The sequence below is a fragment of the Kwoniella dejecticola genome, chromosome 3, assembly GCF_000512565.2.
Source record: "Kwoniella dejecticola CBS 10117 chromosome 3, complete sequence".
Classification (NCBI taxonomy): Eukaryota; Fungi; Basidiomycota; class Tremellomycetes; order Tremellales; family Cryptococcaceae; genus Kwoniella; species Kwoniella dejecticola.
The window spans coordinates 372,613-391,435 of NC_089303.1; the positions used below are offsets into that span (position 1 = coordinate 372,613).

The 18,823-nt window shown below is 48.3% G+C and overlaps 4 protein-coding genes across 4 annotated transcripts; 1 reads left to right on the forward strand and 3 right to left on the reverse strand.

The window, feature by feature from the left end:
* Positions 1–81: 81 nt before the first annotated feature.
* On the reverse strand, positions 82–2,870 carry I303_102533 (uncharacterized protein; the record flags this gene model as incomplete). The annotated part of the gene is made up of 2 exons (XM_018405887.1): positions 82–1,646; positions 1,754–2,870. 2 exons carry the CDS (start codon positions 2,868–2,870, stop codon positions 82–84), a joined length of 2,682 nt encoding a protein of 893 aa, XP_018264381.1.
* A 420-nt stretch (positions 2,871–3,290) lies between these two features.
* Positions 3,291–6,471, forward strand: I303_102534 (uncharacterized protein; the record flags this gene model as incomplete). The annotated part of the gene is made up of 6 exons (XM_065968570.1): positions 3,291–3,391; positions 3,458–3,510; positions 3,586–4,156; positions 4,223–5,080; positions 5,161–5,213; positions 5,303–6,471. The coding sequence occupies 6 exons, from the start codon at positions 3,291–3,293 to the stop codon at positions 6,469–6,471; spliced, it is 2,805 nt and encodes a 934-aa protein (XP_065824642.1).
* Positions 6,472–6,668: 197 nt separating this feature from the next.
* On the reverse strand, positions 6,669–9,358 carry I303_102535 (uncharacterized protein; the record flags this gene model as incomplete). The annotated part of the gene is made up of 11 exons (XM_018405889.1): positions 6,669–7,383; positions 7,470–7,689; positions 7,753–7,889; positions 7,965–8,032; positions 8,092–8,115; positions 8,186–8,297; positions 8,371–8,454; positions 8,525–8,595; positions 8,677–8,829; positions 8,909–8,997; positions 9,088–9,358. The coding sequence occupies 11 exons, from the start codon at positions 9,356–9,358 to the stop codon at positions 6,669–6,671; spliced, it is 1,944 nt and encodes a 647-aa protein (XP_018264383.1).
* Positions 9,359–10,844: 1,486 nt separating this feature from the next.
* I303_102536 (uncharacterized protein) lies at positions 10,845–17,969 on the reverse strand (the record flags this gene model as incomplete). The annotated part of the gene is made up of 12 exons (XM_065968571.1): positions 10,845–10,937; positions 11,025–11,546; positions 11,604–11,844; positions 11,902–12,264; positions 12,309–12,423; positions 12,483–13,207; positions 13,267–13,482; positions 13,548–15,008; positions 15,065–16,341; positions 16,406–16,845; positions 16,902–17,536; positions 17,611–17,969. The coding sequence occupies 12 exons, from the start codon at positions 17,967–17,969 to the stop codon at positions 10,845–10,847; spliced, it is 6,447 nt and encodes a 2,148-aa protein (XP_065824643.1).
* Positions 17,970–18,823: the final 854 nt, after the last annotated feature.

The window sequence follows — 18,823 nt, forward strand, 5'->3', positions numbered from 1 at the left end:
TACAACAACAGATAGAAATGAGTCCAGATGTATCCACCACAAGATATGACATAGGGTCCAATTCTGCCACGACTTGGTCCACTACAATCGATCTCCATCCCAACTATCTGAACGTATTCTCTTACTGGACGAATCCCTCTGTAGTCCAACAGAACTGCCTGCCAGATCCGCCTCTTTCCCTTCATTCTCAGCTACCTTGAAGATCTCAGTCGGCTCCGTACTCTTCTCGCCGGGCTCTCCCGCTCGAAGAAAAGCTTCTTCCGTAATTTCCTCAAAATCATCATCGTGATCATCCCGGTCATCCCGATCACTCTGCTCATCACTTCCGAACAAATCACTTGGATCACCCTCATCCTCTCCCGCATCTGAGATCACAATTTCCTCAGGATTAGGGACAACATCGTCCTGATTTTGCGGGATCCTCGCCGCTCCTTCCCGATCTTGTACATTACGTTGTTTCGCGAATATCTTCTTGTATGCCCTTTTCGATAAACCCGGGTCCGCCTTACGAGCCTCTAAGAACGCCCTTTCGAATTCCGCCTTTTTCTCAGACATCCTTTCGGCTTTCGTGTCCGTCTTACTCCTGATCCTTGGTCTATGTCTCTGGCGATCGGACGAGGGTCCATGTGGTTCTTCATTGTCGCCATGACTATTGTTCTCATTTGGGAAACTAAGGCTGTTGTCGTTCCCAGTTGCAAGATCAGCATTTCCGTTCTTCTTGCTCTGGCGGATCTGTTGATCGTGCTCAACCTGATTTACCTGAATCTTGTCCTTTCTCGGTGTAGACGCAATTTCCTGGTCGATTCCTTGGATATAAAGATCCGTCAAAACGTCTTTCGCATTAAGAAGGGCATCTTTCTGCTCGACCGTCAACTTCGGCCCTGGGTCCGAATTTGAGAACTCCGAAATCAGGTGTTCTAAATAATCGACAACGTCAAGCGCTTTCAACGGTCCCGAATGGAAGCTCGATGCAGGAGGTGGGGAAGATACTTCATCTTCGTCAATCTTGGTATTCGTATGATATCCCCTTTTGCTTTTACTATAAAGCCTCACTGGCGAATGACCCTTTCGAAGGGGCGAAGAAAGTCTCGAGGACGCCCGACTCTGGGTATCGGGTATTATACCGTGTCTAACCTCGATACCCCTTTGCTTGAGAGCCGCCTTGCCCTTTTTCACCCACGAATCGAAGATCTCTTGATTGTTGAACCAGTGATCGAATTTATCGTGACTAGGTAAATCTTCTAATTCTACAGGTAAATCTCTGTAATTCTCGTGAATCTCGATTGTTTCGGTCAATCCGCCTAATTTGATCCAGGCAGGTACGTTATTCACATTCCGCAAACCGTCAAGTATTCCAATGACAGCTAAGAGCGTTTGATCCATCCGTTTGTCCTGATCCTCTTCGCCGTTGGAACCATTGGTTATAGCTCCTGCTGCCATTTTGGAAGACTGATGTTCCTCCTTCCCATATTCAGGTATGACCAGTTGGTTGAACGGCTGATATATAGCTTTCAAAGGCGAATCGTCCAGGAGCATAATTGTCTTCTCATCATACTGGATTGTATGCGGTCTTTGGTCCGGCTCAGATGGGTTATTCAGATGACCCAGGAGTTTACGTAGGTCTTTCGTAGTTTGCACTTTTCTCGCTATGAGGCATCGTCCACCGATATATCAGATGCATGCTCATGTATATAAGTCGACCAGACATGTATATAGAAGGGGGGAAGACGAAAAAGTAAGATTTGGAACTCACAATAATCGGAAGAAGACAGATTCATCCTATCCCTAGCCCAAACACCTAACAATCTACCCTCTCCTTCCTCTCGCGCAGCTTCACCTCGCCGCGTCTCTTGGTCCCATACACCCTCTATGAATCTAGGTTCGAACGCGCCCTCTACCATACCTCGGACATTATGCGGTTGGGCAGAGGACCAAACGAAGACTTCCCATCCTCTCGCTTCGCCTGCCTTCGTCTTTGGGGTAGGTAAAAACAGATATTCTAGGAAACAACCCAAATATGGTCGGGGATGCGATTTCTTCCCATCTGCATTGCGATTCCTGAATACCAATGCCCCGTTCAAGTCCAATACCAGTAATTTCGGCACCACTGTATCTGAGGTAAAAGGATCTGTGGGTTTCAGTAAGTCGAGATACTCTGCAGGAGGAAGTGTTATGGGGGGAGGGGTGACTGTTCTATCGCGAGAAAAGGGCGTTCGGGCGTGATGATTTTGACTTGTACGAGTACTATAGGTACTGTAATCTCGATACTGGTCGTGAGAATTCACACCAAAGTTTGGCGGAGGAGAAACTGGGCGAGGTGGTAAGTGGCCGAAAGATTTAGGTGGGCCGGAAGGTGGGAAAGGTGGTAAAGAAGCAGGTGGAATTGCTGGCTTGTACCATTCCCGTTGATTAGAGGGCACGCACGACCCTCTGGCTTCGTTTGACGGATAGACACCGGGGGCATTCTGAGGTGGGTATACTTGATGTTCGTCATGCCTCGGATCCGGCCTGTAATAATCATGATCATTGTAGACATTCGGCCTGTCCCCGTAAGTCCTAGCCCTTTCATACTCGCCACCACCATTATGACCATTGCTCCTACGGCTTACTCGGTCGGCCCGATCCTCGAGATCTCTGCTATCACCACCATTCCTCTTCCATCCTTCCCTACTTGGACCTCGTGCTTCTCTTTCACGATACGACCTGTAATTGTAGTCGCCATACGGTCGATCCTCGTGTCTCGAAGTCGAAGTGGACTCGTTTGGTCGTTCGTAGGCTACATCCGCATTCCACCTTCTATGCGTTGATGATTCTCCGTAATTAGGTGTCGAATAATACCTTGACGAGCCGTTATTGCTTGAGTATAACATGATGTTGCGTAGCGTTGTACGGAGGGTATCAAGGGACTTGGGTATAACAGATGGTCTGAAGACCTTCATTGATCTTCCACAAGAGACGTGTAACCTGAGTGATGTATACGGTGAGATAGAATTGATTGCAACGAGGATGAAGGAAGGCATCAACATAAACACGAGGATCCTTTCGAAGCTTGATACAAAGGCGGAGTATGCCGCATGAAACGCTATGGTGGATAGGATGATCGTGGCACAATTGAGGTCCTTTCAAGATGTGTACATCCTTTGTGGGCCGCCATGCCAACGGCGGGTGGCTGAAAGGCTCAATACGTCGAGGAGGTCGATGCATCACTATATACAGACCGCAAGTCAACTTAATCCAATGACACCCTGAAAACCCATTGCCCAGATCATCTAACCTAATTTGTCGCTAAAATGCCCCTGCCGTTCTTCCTTCAACCGCTTCTCCTAGTTACATATTGGCATAATCGCTTGAAGCAGAAGATCACGCGATGGTTTCAGCGGAGTATTGAGCAGTGAGTGTGATCACGCTGACCTCCGTTGTCAATATGATGAGGCTCAATGTGTCCGCGCGATATTAGATTGTTTGGCCCGCTAGAACAGATGGTAGTAGCCATAGTCATTTTGGGTCTAGGTAGGTGCACATGGTCGTCTGTTGTTCTTGACGGACCGTGGGATTGGGTCACTGAAGTCCAAGGCTTCACCGTAGCTATGCAGCCACCACCTCTATACTGGACTCAGCCATTCGATCTACCGCCTCCATCTCTACCTCAAAAAATAAACGACACAGCGTCGCAGATCAAGCATACGCCTGATACAGCGATGTCGACCGGTATTGCCATTTTGGATTACCTATATACCTATCTTCCAACATGGCTCCAAATCAGCCCTATCAATGTTGCCTTACTACTGATGTTTCTGAATGTCGGTATACTGCTGGTGGATGATAAGACAAAACAGCGATTGAGGCAATCTTGGAATTTGTTTTGGCCACCTTGGCAGCATCGTCATACTTCCCTCAGTCCGACGGTCAAAATCGCTACCCCGACGACTGCTACGAGGAGGGAAAGAGAGACAGCTGAGGTTGAAAGGAGCAAAATGAGCGAAAGGTCCTCGGAGCCGGAGAAAGCACAACCACAACCCAGATCCACAATTGCTCCTGCCGGTGCGAGCCGAGCGGTGTCGAGGATCACAGATAAAGCTACCAAGCTCGATAGATCATCGGAAGATGACACTTCGCCAATGAGAGCAGACGGGATGGACGATGTCGGGAAGTCTGAGTGTGTTGCTTCCCTAGATGCGTGCTTCATTTCCAAGTTTAGCTGACGATAGGCTATCGTATGCAGGGTGAAAGATAAGGGCAAATCCCGGATGGACGGTGAACGGCCTTCCGAAAGCAACAGCGAAATCAAGGCCGTGTCGGACAAACATACAGTGAACAATCCATCTGACATCGCGAGGAGTACGCCAACAGCCACAAGCGTTAAGCCTCCTTCTCCGTCAGAATCGATATCCACCTCGAAGTCAGCTGAAAACCCCAAAAATGTACCATCAGACAATTCAGCTGATGGAGCATCAAGTAACAATGACATCGATGATCCGCTCATGGCAGGAGACTACAAACCCCTAAAATCAGCCTTGAAGAAAACCAAGAAGAAACCACGGCAAACGAACAACATACAGCATAATTACTTTATGACCATGCGAGGGTATCGACCGTCTCTTATTCCCTTCCCATATGGGTTCCATCCGAAACCACACGAACCTAAGAATAGTCTGTGGTGGGATAACGTCCCGAAGAATGCTGATCATATTATGGCGCCTCCCAAAGTGGCTAAGGAGCCAGAAAAGGATATCGACACTGACGAGAAGAGTCAAGCCAAGGATGAAGGCGACGATCCGAAGGGTAAGAAAGAAGATAAAGAGGCGCAAAAGAACGATAAAAGAGGCGACAATGGTGGGCAGTCGTCTGAAGGAAGTAGTAGGAGTAGGAGTAAGGACACTTCATCGAGGGATGGTGGGGACGACGATCAAGACAAATCCAGAGAAAGGGAGAAACTGAAAGCTCAAGCTGAAGCCAAGGCGAGAGCCCAGAAAGAAGCTGAGGCGAAAATGAGATCAAAAGAAGCAGACGATCCAAGGTCGTCTACTTCGTCGTCTTCAGCTGCACCAATATCAGCCAAGCTTCCCGTAGATCCCCAAGTGTAAGTAAAGGACATGCCACGCACAAGCTAAGCAATCCGATCAATGACTGATCCGAATTGTACTGTGCTTGGTGAAACAGCCAGAAAGCTACTTATCTCAGTCAAGGCTTACTTTCGATTCTGCTATACTACCGTGAGTCAAATCATCACAATCATAACACCTTGTATTGCATGCTGAATGACTGTAAATTGGATCTGCGGTCACAATTTCTGATCTGACAGTCCATCCTCAACTCGGCTTCCTTCTGCTCATTTTCTTCATATGGCAATACATCAACGCGCACAACCAAATTATCTTATCCAAACAAGCTCTTAAAAGGCCTTCAGGTGCCACTTCCTCAAACCAGGTCGCGGCCGGCGATGCGGCCCCACCCAAAGCATCTGCGCCTACGTTTATGGACAAGGTCACAGACTCTAAAGTCGCATCTGACCGAGATGACAAGACAGACACGCTTCGTCGGATTGGAGATCTGGAAAAGATGATCAAGAAAACCCGATCTATCCCGGGAGATAAGCTGACTCCAGAGTACAAAGAGAGGGTACAAAAAGCCATGTCAAAGCGCAAAGAGCTGATTGCTGACCTGAATGGTGGAACAGAAAAACCAGCAATAGATGAGCCGAGAATTGCGACACCTCAACCAAGGCCGGAAGGTGTACGTCAGGGTGGCGGAAGCGCTAAGCCAACGGACCTGGAAGAGCTTGAGAAAAAGGCTAAAGAGATGGAACAATATCTTCTGAAGGCTCGTAGCATCCCCGACCCAACTGACGGTCAAAAGGCGGAACTTGCTAAAGTCGAAGAAAGGAGGAAGGAGCTTTGGAAGCAAGTGAGGATGCTGAACGGTAACGAGCCCGCCTCACTCATGCCGCCTGAGCCTGCCGGACGAACATCATTGAGCGACCAAAAGAAGGGTAAAGAAGGAGAGCCTGTTGATAAGCAGATTTCGAGGTCTGATGGGCAAACTGATCTGCAGAAGCTTGAGGATAAGGCGAAAGAACTGGATGATTACGTCAACAAAGCTCTTAAAGTGTCGAATCTGACTGAGGATCAAAAGCTCAGACTAAATAAAGCTGATGAGAAGAGAAAGGTATTATGGAAGCAAGTCAGGATGTTGAAGGGTAATGAGCCATATTCGTCCATGCCAGGTTCAGAGCCGACCTCCAAGAGCGACAAAGTGAAAGAGTACAAGAAGCGAGTCATGGACTTACAGCTTTACATTGAAAGATACCGCAGAATCGAGGACCCGACCGACGAGCAGAGAGAGAAGCTGAAACGGGCTGAGAAACAGTATGAAGTATTCAAGAAAGAGGTGAGTAGACTGGGAGCGGACGATGGTGTCGGAAGTAGCGGGATGACTGCTGTCGAGAAGCAGGCTTTGGCTTCAAACTCGTGAGCTTGTAGAAGCATTACAAGTCGGCTCCCCCATTGTTGGTTATTGGCTCAGCGGGATGGATTAAGAGCATGCATGTGATTGTACATGATAAAACCTACAGTAGACGCACCAAAATCGTCCTGAATGAGTGATTATCAAAAACCCATATGAATGAGAAAAATAGTTTCGAACGAACTACAAACTGTGAAAATGACGCCCTAGCCCTCAGCTGAGAATTTGAGATCTCTGTGATTCCTTCTTCTGTGTGCTCCAGTAGTACAAGATCCCGTGACCGTGACCGTCTTCGTAATCGTCACCACGCCACTCTGAGTCGCCGATGCACTGTTTGATACCGACACAGGAGCCGAAGAAAGCGGGGGTGGTGAAGGGGACGGGGACGGGTTGGTTGATCCTCCCGGAAGAGTCAAGTTGAAAGTCGACAATGTAATCTGAGATCCACCACAGATCTGCTTGTTATTCCCTTTACAAGGGACATTACATTGTTCTTGAGGATACGGTACACCTCCGCCATTGGTCCATTCGTTTCCACACATACACGTTCGTCCAAATTCGATACCTGCCAAGGTCTGTTTCTGCGCCTTACAGTAATTCTTGCACCACTCAATGGTCATTCCGTCATAGTTGATATATGCCGCCGAAAGTGCGTGTCCATTCCCGCCTTCTCTCCTGCATCCGATATATTGCGGATCAGTCATCCCTGGATGATTCACCGTGGTGGCCGACGGGTTTCTGAAGAGTTCTAGTTTACCGTTACCCCCGCAAGTCTTTGTCGAGTCTCCCCCGCACTTGGAGTTACAGTTCGAGTCGGCGAAGTGGTATGCCCCAGGATCAACATCTGAGCCGCAGACGCAGTAGGCACCTGAAAGGAGTCCGGAGTACTGCATACCCCACTCAGCGCATGTGTTTTGACACCTAGATTTTCGCACAGAGATCGGACAAGATCAGCATCCAGTAATGGATATTGCAACAGCAAGGGAAGAGAGAAAGAGACGACTCACTTGGCTTGAGTCATCGCCGCATCGGAGTACTGGAAAGAGTTTGTCAAAGAAGTGGATCCACCGATACACCCTTGTCGTGTCCATTGATTTGGCGGACTAGTGGTGGCATTTGTATACGATGGACCGGTGTAAGTCAATGAGCCATCGGTTCCCTTCAGCCCATTAGGTACTGAGGGATTGGCAACGGCCGGGTTACAAGATGGTTTTGGTCCAGACGCCCCTGACAACCCACCAAGACTCAGCGCTGAACCGCTATGAGACGATGCTAGAAAACACCACTTACAAGGTAAGTTGCAACCGGGTAGAGCATTGATTGGCGCGAAGTCCGCAAAGCTCTCAAGAACTCCTCGTTGGGGTTGACAGTTCTGAGCAGTCTTGAGGTTCATCGACATAGCCAAAGTGGGACAAGCGGTCATCGTCCTATGGGTATCGGTATAATTATGTCAGCTCTAAGGATAGACAGTCGAGGATCAGATCGTCAAACGGCTGACTCACATATCACCTGTAAGACAATCTGGGTCGTTCAACGCCGTTTCCAAGACTTCGGTATCCCAGCCGTTAACCTGCTCATACAGTCAGATCAAGGTCCAGATCGGACATCCGAGCGTCATTGTCCACCTACAAAGTCCGCGTGCAAGCCATAACCCTAAATTGGCATACATCGATAGTCAGCGAGAACACTAAGCCTAAGTCACTTTCTAAGGCTTCTCACTCACGGTAGTATCACCATTAGCCCAGATCAAATTTCCCTTGAGCGGAACACCATTTTTGTACGCATATGTCTGCCAGGTATATTCAAGCATAATTCCCGGTAATCGGACGGGATGCCTATACAGCCTTCGGTCAACACCACCATTTACGGTAGATCATGAATGGGAACATGCATGCTGTCGATACTCACGAGATAGGACAAACTCCGAATTGGAGGTTATTCGTGTACTTCATGTGTGACCCATCCGCTTTGTACAGATTGACACCGTCCCAACTGCGTAAGAATCTAGATTCAGCGTCGTGCGTCTTGATATCGTTCAAGAGGTTCTGACATGATGACTCACCAATTCGGGAATCTGACTGTAGTCACAAGACCTTGAGGACATTCGATATTGAAGTTAAAATCCGGCCCCGCCTGAAAATCAGCCAAAAAACAAGATCAGTTCATGCTGGACCGTCTTCTCCTAATCACATTGGACGGAGAGAGCTCACTCACAGTATCACCGTTAGGAGTGGAAAAGTGATTTTCCAAGCAGATGAAGTTGAGTGCGCCGGAAGGTAGACCTGTTTCGGCATACGACTTGGCATTGGGATTCCCAACTAACATTCTCAGTCCAGGTGGGAATGCTCGGACCGGTTGATCGGGTTTCTATTTCCACACAGTCGAGGTTGCATGCGATCAGTCTTCCTTGGCCTCACAAGTCTGGTAATGGGGAAAGTAGACTTACATTTCTGTGGAGGAAATAGTAGAACCTTGTACCGGCTTTCAAAGGTACAAAAGTACTATTATCTCTCCAGAACATCTGAGGCATCCAATCTACAATGTGTTCAACAGTCAGTGTTCCGCAGTATTAGCCAATATTTTTCTAGGTAGAAGAACAGTGCAGCGAAGAAATATCGCACTCACAATTACTTTTATCCGCTTGTACAGCAGCAGTAGAGCATGAAGCGTCGTTGTACTGATCGAAATTATAATTCGCTCCAAAAGCACTTCCACCGACGATTCGGTGCAAGTGAGAAGCGACACCGTTTGGGCTAACGACAGGATCGAACCGTTCAGTGGCGAGCGGATAGAGGTTGTCCAAGTGCCATGCTGCTAATGCCGGATCAGGCGCAGCAGTCACTGCGCCAAGGTAAGGTAAAAGGGCTAAGAGAGTGAGGTTGATGAAGGTTTTCATCGTGAGTGGCGATCAAGTGAATGTGTTGTGTTTTGGGGCAAAGAGCGACGATAGTAATCAAAATCAGAGAAGACGATTTGGTAAAGAATAGCCAGATTCTGTTTGAGGATGATAGTGTTGGGAATTTGGGAACTTGGGAACAGGCGACCAATTTATAGACGAAGGTGAGTATCTATAATTAATCTCATCTCCAAAATCTACTTGAGCGTGGACAAGGTTTCCAGGTATCAGGCCCGATTTTCTTCTGCGACGCCAAGGGTGCCGAGCAGACCATCGAATGGGTACACAGGTCTTAGAAGAACGGACAACTGCGCCATTTATTTGCGGGACGTCTTTCGAACTTCGCCGAGAGTGGACTCTTCTCAACGATTGTCCTCCGTCCCCTCTGGCATTGTTCACAGAGATCGCACACCTAAATGATGGCTCAAATCAGGTCTCTGCTGAAACCGCACATAAATGCTGCATCCGGTAGGAAAGCGCTTGTGCCACTTGATAAGGTTATATTAGGCTTGAGTCCACACATTGAGTTCAAGTAGCTTCAATTACGCCTCGGCAAGCCTCAATGTGAATGACTGAACTACGCAAATTTCAGGTCCACTCTTGATTGAACCGATGAAAGGTACCCGATCATCAGCGCGAGGTTATGGCCTGTCAGTATGTCCATATTGTGCCTTGCCCAAATCGATACCAACAAAGCAACATCATTGAGCTTCTGATTCAGAATCGGTTGATTTGGAACCAGCGTGAAATAGGCTCTGATTTCTGTGATTTTCCGGAAATAGGAGAGACAATGAATGTCTATCGATTCTGAGTCAACGTGTCAGTGAACTCCATATATCACCTGGATCACCCTTAAAGTACGCCCCATGTGATTCTCATCGTCGAGTTCCTTATGGCGTACCGTTGGGGGTCTTCTGCTTGATCCAGAATCTTCAATGGTCAGCTTGCGAGGATCCCAGTCTCTGAAGCCTGGCAATGTCATCCTGTATCAAACCACATTTTAGACTCACAGTGAATGATGTTCATCGCCCTCCTTCCGAAACGAATGCAAAGCTTGAACAGCTTTCCAATGAAGGAGGACCTCAATTCTCCGCGAGAAGCCGTCTTTTGAATGCCGAAATTAAGGTTGGACTTTTCAATCGTGTCTGAATCGGTGAGACAGCTTCAAGGTTCAATTAGCCGCAGAATATTGAAGTACTCGCACGAAGCACATGTCTCGTGCTTCATGTACATCAGGCGATCGCTGCTTGGTGACAAACAGGCACGATGCATTGGTGGCCATGCTATGTTCAATACCGTTAATTTAAAACAACATGTCTGAGCTAATTCGGGTGCTTTATGCTACTTTGAGTGTATTGCTTGATACATGATACAGATTCTAATTTTGATGCCTTAGTGCTAATCTTGTCGCTCGTTGCTTTTTGGCAGTCGCATTTGGCGGATGCTTTTTGTACAGGATTCAGTATTCGTTGGTTGGACCTCTTGATCAAGGTCGTCCGCCAAACCGTTGATTCATGGCAGCTCGTACGTTCGGAGCAGGAGCTGCGCTTGGACCCGAATTACCAGGTCGATTCGGTTTCTAAACCGGTCAATACCAAATCAGCACACAGCTTGATAGTCAGGTCCATTGTTGCCCGGCACAGCAGCATCGGAGATCTAGGCTCACCTTTTTCTTCTTGATGAACAAGGCATCTTCCGCTGCTCGGTGCGGCTGAGGAGGGGGCCCTGGGGGTGGTGCACCTTTAAGCTGAGGCGGTCGCGGTTGCGATTGCGGTGTAGGTAGACTTTCAGCAGGTGATGCTGAAGTTGGTGGTCGAGGTTCAGGTCCGGTCGGCAAGGGTTTCTTATTCTCAGTATGTCCGTTTACAGTCCCATTTTTGACTGGTACAGAAACGGGCGTTGGCTTCGACGATTTCGGCCGAGTCGGTATAGATTTCCGCGACTCCATGTCTGGGCTAGGGGAGTCGGAAATAATCCGCTTCTTCTCCTCTTTAACGGCATCTATACTTGCTTTTCGTTTGGTAGTGGATATGTCTGCAGCGAGGATCTTGGGCGGCAAAGAACTATCCGGCGATGGGGGTATAGTTGGATTTACCGGAGGGGAAATACCATCAGGAAGGCGATCTTTCTTCTTTTTCTTCGGCGGAGGAGGATCAAGAGCTTCCGGACCGAAGGTGGATGACGTGTACTAGCAATTGGTGATAGTCATCAGTCAAGTGATATATTTGAGATGAACAGTACTGACATTGATGAAAAAGCCTCTCTCCCTGGCATCACCAATGATGGTTTTCCACCTCTCATCACTCCTTTCCAGAGTTGGACCATTTCCAAATACGAACAAGGAGCTCTTCGCTCGAGTGAGAGCTACATTCATACGTCTTGCATCTTTCAAGAAACCGATAGTACGCAGATTCGGTCCCGATCGGACGCAGGATAGAATGATGATATCTTTCTCTTGACCCTGAAAGCCGTCGACAGTGTTAAAACTAGGCGTACAGCCATCAGTCAGATCCCATTTCGATGCCGATCCAGCTTTGACTCACTCGATGGTCTCCAGAATGCTTCCCCCAAAAGCCTCAGAGAACCTTCTCTTCAGCTCCCAGAGCTGCTCCTTATACATCGAAATCACTCCGATCCGCATAGATAGGTTGATCTTCATACCAAAATCCGCATTCAGTCTGCGGTACAGTTCCACCGCTGCTAAGGCTTCTTCCGTATTTTTCGTTGACGTTCCAGCTTTCTCTTCATGACCATTCACATTGAAGAATCGGTATGGCCCAAAAACATTCCTCTGATGCCATAAAGCAGTGGTCTTCTTCGCCATATCAGGACCATCCTTCAGTTGACCGTTGTAGAATACCTTCGAGGGAAGCTCCGAGATGAATGGGTGCATTCGGTATTGGATGCTGTGCTCCAATTAGTTCAAGCTTAGATGATGAGTCAAACTCACCTCAACAGGGAAACTTGTGACGCTTTGTTCTTGGTCATTCGCACAAAGAGCGATTCGTTGTAGTGATACCTATCGGCTTCGACACTAAACGTGGTAGGTGGTAATTGGTTGGGATCTATTCAATTGTCAGCATATCAGAGAGATCAGATCAAGGGCACGCAGCGCATTGCTCACCTCCAACCATGATACACCGCTTACAGCCATACTTTAGAGGTATCAGACAACTCATCTCTATAGCTTGAGCTGCTTCATCGATAATGACAGTGTCGAAAGTGTGCGGAGCGAGTGTGTCTTGTCCAGCTCCAGATAGAGTCGCACATATTATATCAGCTTCGTTGAGAACCTGTTCCTTTGCTGCTCTTCTAGCACCGTCCAGATGTCGAGTCGCATCCCTAGCTGCGTCTTTGGCTCTTGAAGCAGCTTGACCAAGCTGCGTTCGGCGGGTCACTAACGCGTGGTAGTCGTTCTCGACGATCTTCCGCTTCTCCTCGTGGTTCTGTACCACGCGAAGCTGTTCTTGCTTTTCCTTGATCTGTTGTTTGACCGAATCTAGTTCGGACTGTAATCGGGCATATTCACTGGACCCGTCCTTTCCATTTGTTTCCGCGTTCACTCTGGCCTCTACCAGACTATCCAGCGATACATCCTTGACCGCGATGTTCACCGAGGAGTCGATACCAATTCGGACGATAGTAGGATTCAACCGGATTCCACTTGAGCTTGGTACACCTAATATCAAACGTTTGCAGACTTCATCGATGGCTGCATTACTGGGCGCACAGACCAATAATTTGGGCTTCGGCGGCGGTCGACCGTCCACGGACATCGGCGTTCGTCTCTCGGACATCCATTTACCGACGAGACCACTGATAGTCTTGGTCTTACCAGTTCCAGGGGGACTATACATAAAATGCCATTAGTCAAATGCATCTGTCAATACTTGGGAGGATGAACTTACCCCTGGATCAGAGCAAAACCTTTCACATGGGTTGCACCCAAGATAGCTCTAGCTTGCGGCTCATTGACGTCATACGATTTCATCGCATCTTCAATATCATCCAAAGCTAGTCGAGGCATGGGCGCACTTCGACCTGCAAGGGCATCTTGCAAAAGAGCTGATTCGTAGTAAGGCAAACCCTTTAGTGCCGCAAATTCCCTTATGGCAGTACTCAGTCTGCACATGACACCGTATTAGCCCTTCATTGTTCTCTATATCTCGATGATGAATAAGGAGCTTACGAGAGATGCTTTCTCAATTGCCATTTTGACCTTCCCGTCAACTCCCTTTGATCCATAGTAGCCATTATTCTCACCTTGATGGCGATCTCCTTTGGTTTCCTTTTGAAAGCCTGCACCTTGGCGAATATGGCATTCGGATTGCTCGTCTGCCGAAGGATCACGACGTCGGTCTCATTGACAAAGAAGTCACCAGCAGGCCCAGTGACAGTCAAGTCGATCTCAATGAAGTCGTCTTCGTACTGCCTCGATGACACTTCCACTTGTACCGTGCCTTTTGTTCCGACATTGTCCTCCTTGATGCATTGAGACCAAAGTTCTTGCAAGTATAGGGGAAGCATGACTTGTTCATACTGTGCGGCGCTACCGAAAGCTGTCGGGACGTTCTTCATAGTCGACAGGGCAGGCGCAAACCTTGGTCCGTGGGGAGCTGTAGTACCCTTGTGATCCGGATCCCAAGACAAGACATATCGATAAAGGGGGTTCAAGTCAGGTTTCAATCTCATTTTCGTAGCATGCGCTTTGGCTCTTTTCTCCTCATTCCGACGTAGCAATTCAGCAGTATCCGAGCCTATGACTTTGATTGACCGTTTTTCCACTGGTTTGATCTGTGGCAAAGGCTTTTGCTTGGCGACCAGATTTGACATTGCCCCCTTTTCGTCATCCGATGACTCTGATGCACTTGATCCACTATCTACCGGCTGGACAGTCTTTGTCCGGGGACCAGTATATACGCCAAGACCGGTTCCTAATGCGGAGGCAGCAGGTAATTTTGGCACGATGCCGCCGATCTCCCTTTTTCGTTCCAGATTATGTTGAGACTTCATCTCTCGCATAAATTTAGACGTAAAAGCTGAGGTCGTCTTAGGCACAGCTCGGTGAACGAGGTCTACGTGAAGCTTGTTAGACGGTATTTGAGGTCTGGCAGAAGTAGGCAATTGCCCCGGAAGTCGCGGCTTGCTGGTTATTGTCGGCTTGCCATCTTTAGCGGTAATTTTCGCGCGCTTTTCAATGACGTCCAAATCGTTCGAGGAGAGGTTGTCAAGAAAATCGTCATCGAAGTCGTCTACATCGATGACCTTTGGCGGCTGGGACGGGGGCTTTGCCTTTTCTTTGACGGGCGGGGTTTTGCCAGAAGCTTTCATCATCTCTGCAAACGCATTTCGCATGGGAGGCTTCGGTTTGATTGTGTCAGGTTCGGGCGTGGAGGTGCCGGGGACCTGCTTGACGAATTGAATTTCATCCTGGTCGGCCAAATTGAACGCTATCAGTAATTCTGATAGTTCAGACAGACGATCATCGGTCAATCGACTCGTGTAGCTCTTAGATGTTTTGCGACAGAATTTATCGATTTCCTGCAAAGTCCTTTCGAGGGCAGGATTTTTGGTCAAATCGGGAGTTGAGCGGGAACTTCGGTCCAGGATAGTTTTGATCAATTCATGTGTCTGGAAAAGGGTTTCGACACTGCGGAACGCAAATCAGTATGACAACATTCTGCAGCTCAAGAAATTCTGACATACTCTGTAAGCCTCAACCACAAGATCAAGTCCGTAAGAACCATCTCAAGCTGTCTTGCCATTTTCTTTCCCACTGAGGTGACCTTCACGGGTGAACCTCGAGCATCATCGAGACTCCTGATCCCACTTTGCCTCAGAACCGCGCCCTCGAATGCCCTGATATGATCGGTCATCTGTCTTCCGAAGATCAGAGCGTCTCGCATCCAGTCAACCATTACTTCATTTTCAAACAAAGGCGCCCAGTCTAAGGTTCGCTTGAATATCAGAGCCAAAGAGGTACTCATCAGGTGCCAGAGTTCTTCTATACGCTTAGCCATACCCTTGCCGTCAGCGTAGGAGTCGAGAAATTGGCTTGTCTGTAGTAAGGCTTCTGAGGACGCCGATCCGGTGCACAGCGCTTCCAAAACATCGTGGAAACACCTTACAAGCCATTTGGCTAATGAGCATGATTCCGGAGTGAAGGTCGCTGTCTGTATAAAGGTTCGCAGGAATTCGGTGAGACCATCCATCGTCGTATCAGGATGGTTTTGGAGTAAGGCACGGAAACAATCAGCTCGATCGTCGACATCTTCGTATGTTTGCTGAATAAGCGTAATTATGGGCGTGTGAATTTCGTCGTCTGGGGACAGGAGCAATATTGTGACCGCTTTGGGTATACCGGATTCAAGCCACAACAATTTGACCAATTCTGGATCTACGCCCATCGCCAACGACTCGATCACTCTCGGGAAGGACTCTCGACTGCCTTTGATGGTTGTATTCACTGATCGAATGGTGGTCACCCACTCTTCCTTCTCGACGACCTCCTCTAAGTCTTCGTATTTCCAAGAATTTTGTCTATCAATGACTTCAAGGTGGGCGAAAGGGGCCATTGATTTGATGATTATGGCAGCTCCAGCCGTGTCGCTGGGTGATAACGCTTCGTAGGCCATATTCCACAATTCCTTTCTAATTCTGGCGTGCGGCAGGCGATCAACCCGGACAGCAGCAGGCACTTCGCCTTTGCTTCGCTTCTTTCCATGGAGCCGTTTTCTTTCCGCATGTGACATTGTTGCCATTGCTAACACACTCTGAATAGCTGATTGCCCATCAGCAGAAAAGCAGGCAGTCAGAAGCTCCCTGGCTTCAAAGCGGGCCTCTGACCATGTCGGTAGGGGGAGGTCTTGATGTCGAAGAGCAATCGTGGTGACGAAATTGGCGTGCAGATCCAAGGTAGAGTTGAGTGACAGTGTCAATGGCGCATTGTCCGGTGGCAAGGCTTCATGCACTTGCATTAAAGACTGATAATGCATAAGGGGAAGCCCGTTTTAGCTTCTCAATACAGTTCGACGACAACATACTCACTTCTAATCCAGTTGTTGCGGCTGCGGCTCTCAAGCTTTCTGCAAGTCGACTATGCTGCATCTCCTGGAAAGTGAAGTTTATAGCGATCGCCAGAGCTTCGGCGAACCCACTGGTCTTCTTTCCATCAGTGATCACTATGTCACTGTTCTCAACGTCGACAAGGGACACCAGAAAGTCGCTGATCCAGTCAAGAGGGCCAGCACTCCTTCGTTCCGGGCCTTTACCCTTATCTATATTGCCGTTTCGTTCTGTATGAAGAGTGCCTGGTTCTCCCTTGTCATCTTGATAGCGAGATTCGAGCAATTTTTCAAATGCAGGGTTAGATCGGAGCTCTGAGAACAAAGTATGCGGAATGTCGGGCGACGCGTCGAATGACCATATGTGTCGATTTTTGCAAACGCACAGCAGATTTGAAAAGCAGGTCAAAACTTGTGGAAAATCTGAACTGCCGTGAGAAACACAAGAACATATATCAGAGAGCCTGAAAAAAGCTCACAAGGTACATCGCTCCCCAGTAGAGCACTAATCGCGGACATCAAACCTCTACCCCTTCTTCCCTTGGGATCCTCTTCCAGCTGGCCACCCAACAGGCCTTTCTCGACGGTCTCTGTATTCAGCACTTTGGCCTTCACAAGTGCATCTACAGCAGCCCAACGATCGCTTTCGTCGATGTCCAGTGCGTTACCATATAGCTCTTGCACTTGTTGTCCGATGCCGAGAGCGCACCAATCGTTGAAGGGGACTGGTTTGCGGGCAGCTGATGCAAGCTGGGATGCTGCCCATTTTCGGCGTGTTTCATCAGGCGAAGAGAGTAGAGAAAGGAGGACAGCCGATATACCGGAGGAGGTCATAGAAGAGGGCGCGGCTGGCGAGGCTACAGCCTGATCCAATAGAGATGCTAATTTGGCGTTGTCGGATCCCCTCTCCGGGGTCATCAACGATGGTTCGCTCAGAAATAGCTGAAGCACTGGTCGGCCGATGGTGTATAGAGCAGGCGTAGAGGAGGAGTAGGTTGACCCATAAGCTGTCTTGGCAGCTTCTTTGATCTGATCAAGGATAAGGGTAGATTGCCATTTGTCGACAGCTGCAAAGAAGTTGACTCTGACCTGTGAAGGCCATTTCGACAAATACCTACACGAAAGGGGGAGTCAGTACGCCCTGATGAGTACAGCATGCAAATGAAGAACGGCAGCATTATAGCTCACCTATGCCCAAGTCTACGTCTAGCCCCACCAAAAGCTCTCGCACACCCTTCGCATCCTAACAGGATCTCCTCCAGCCTGTCCACCCATGCTTTCGATGTACCTTGACGCTGAAACGCAAATAAGAAGATAAGGTAGGTCGCTGATTCCCTATGCAGTTCCGATTTTGCTTTAATACAGTACCAATGGGTCTCTTTCCTCTCAGCAGACGTTGAGCTTGAAGACGAAGCATTGTTGGCATTGGACGGTACGAGATAGCGATATACAGGAAGTAAATCGCTATCTGACGGTTTCTCTTGACTCGATGCTCGCGATTTTAGGACTGCCCCAACCTCTTTGGCGAGGATTGGGTCATCGGACATTTCGCCGTATAGTCATTCGACGGGCTGGAAGTTTGGCGCAGCTGGAGCAATGTGACTCTGTGTACTTCGTGCTGGGTGTTGGTTATATTGATGAAGATGAGGAGGAGGAGAAGGAGGAGATAGTGTGTGTGCTTGACATTTTTGCTTGCTTTCAGCGGTTGATCGAGGTGTGTGAGGCTAATTCCGTCGGAAGCAGATTTACCCAGAATCGATCGCATATTGACGCGTTTACGTCTACTCTCTGTTCGAGTATCATCGACAACATCGCAACAAAGTCATCAAGCCCTTATCGATGTAGGCGTCAGCCCTAGCGATCAACGAGTCACACTTGGACAGCATGTCAAAGTAAAGATATGTCGAATATCTGGCCTGCGTATGTAAGGTACTGCAAACTGAGTTTGAAATAGTGGTCTCACTTCCACGAAGGGGCAATTTCGGTAGGGGTGTCCGCCCTCCAAAGCATTAACCCAACAAGTCATCGGTCCAAACTCAGTTCACAAAGAAGAATACAAGATACGAGACAAGCCATCCAAATAAATTGACGAGCTTTTCAATCGAATCTCAATGTGGACATTCCAACTGGGCCTGACGATATTGGAATCTGGCCCAAACAGGTCGAAAGTGAAACGGCAAGATACTCAACTGTCAGCAGCCTCTCGAAATGTATATATAAGCACACCGACCAATCTGGATACCCAATCTTTCTTCTCAACTCATTCTTCATTCCACTTTTGGTTCTCTTTACTTTCTTATACAAGCTTGACTTGAACTTCAATTCTACATTCACTTCGCTATTTCACTTTACACTTTCAACTTTACACATTACACTTTCTAGCCAGGTGCTCTGACTTTTA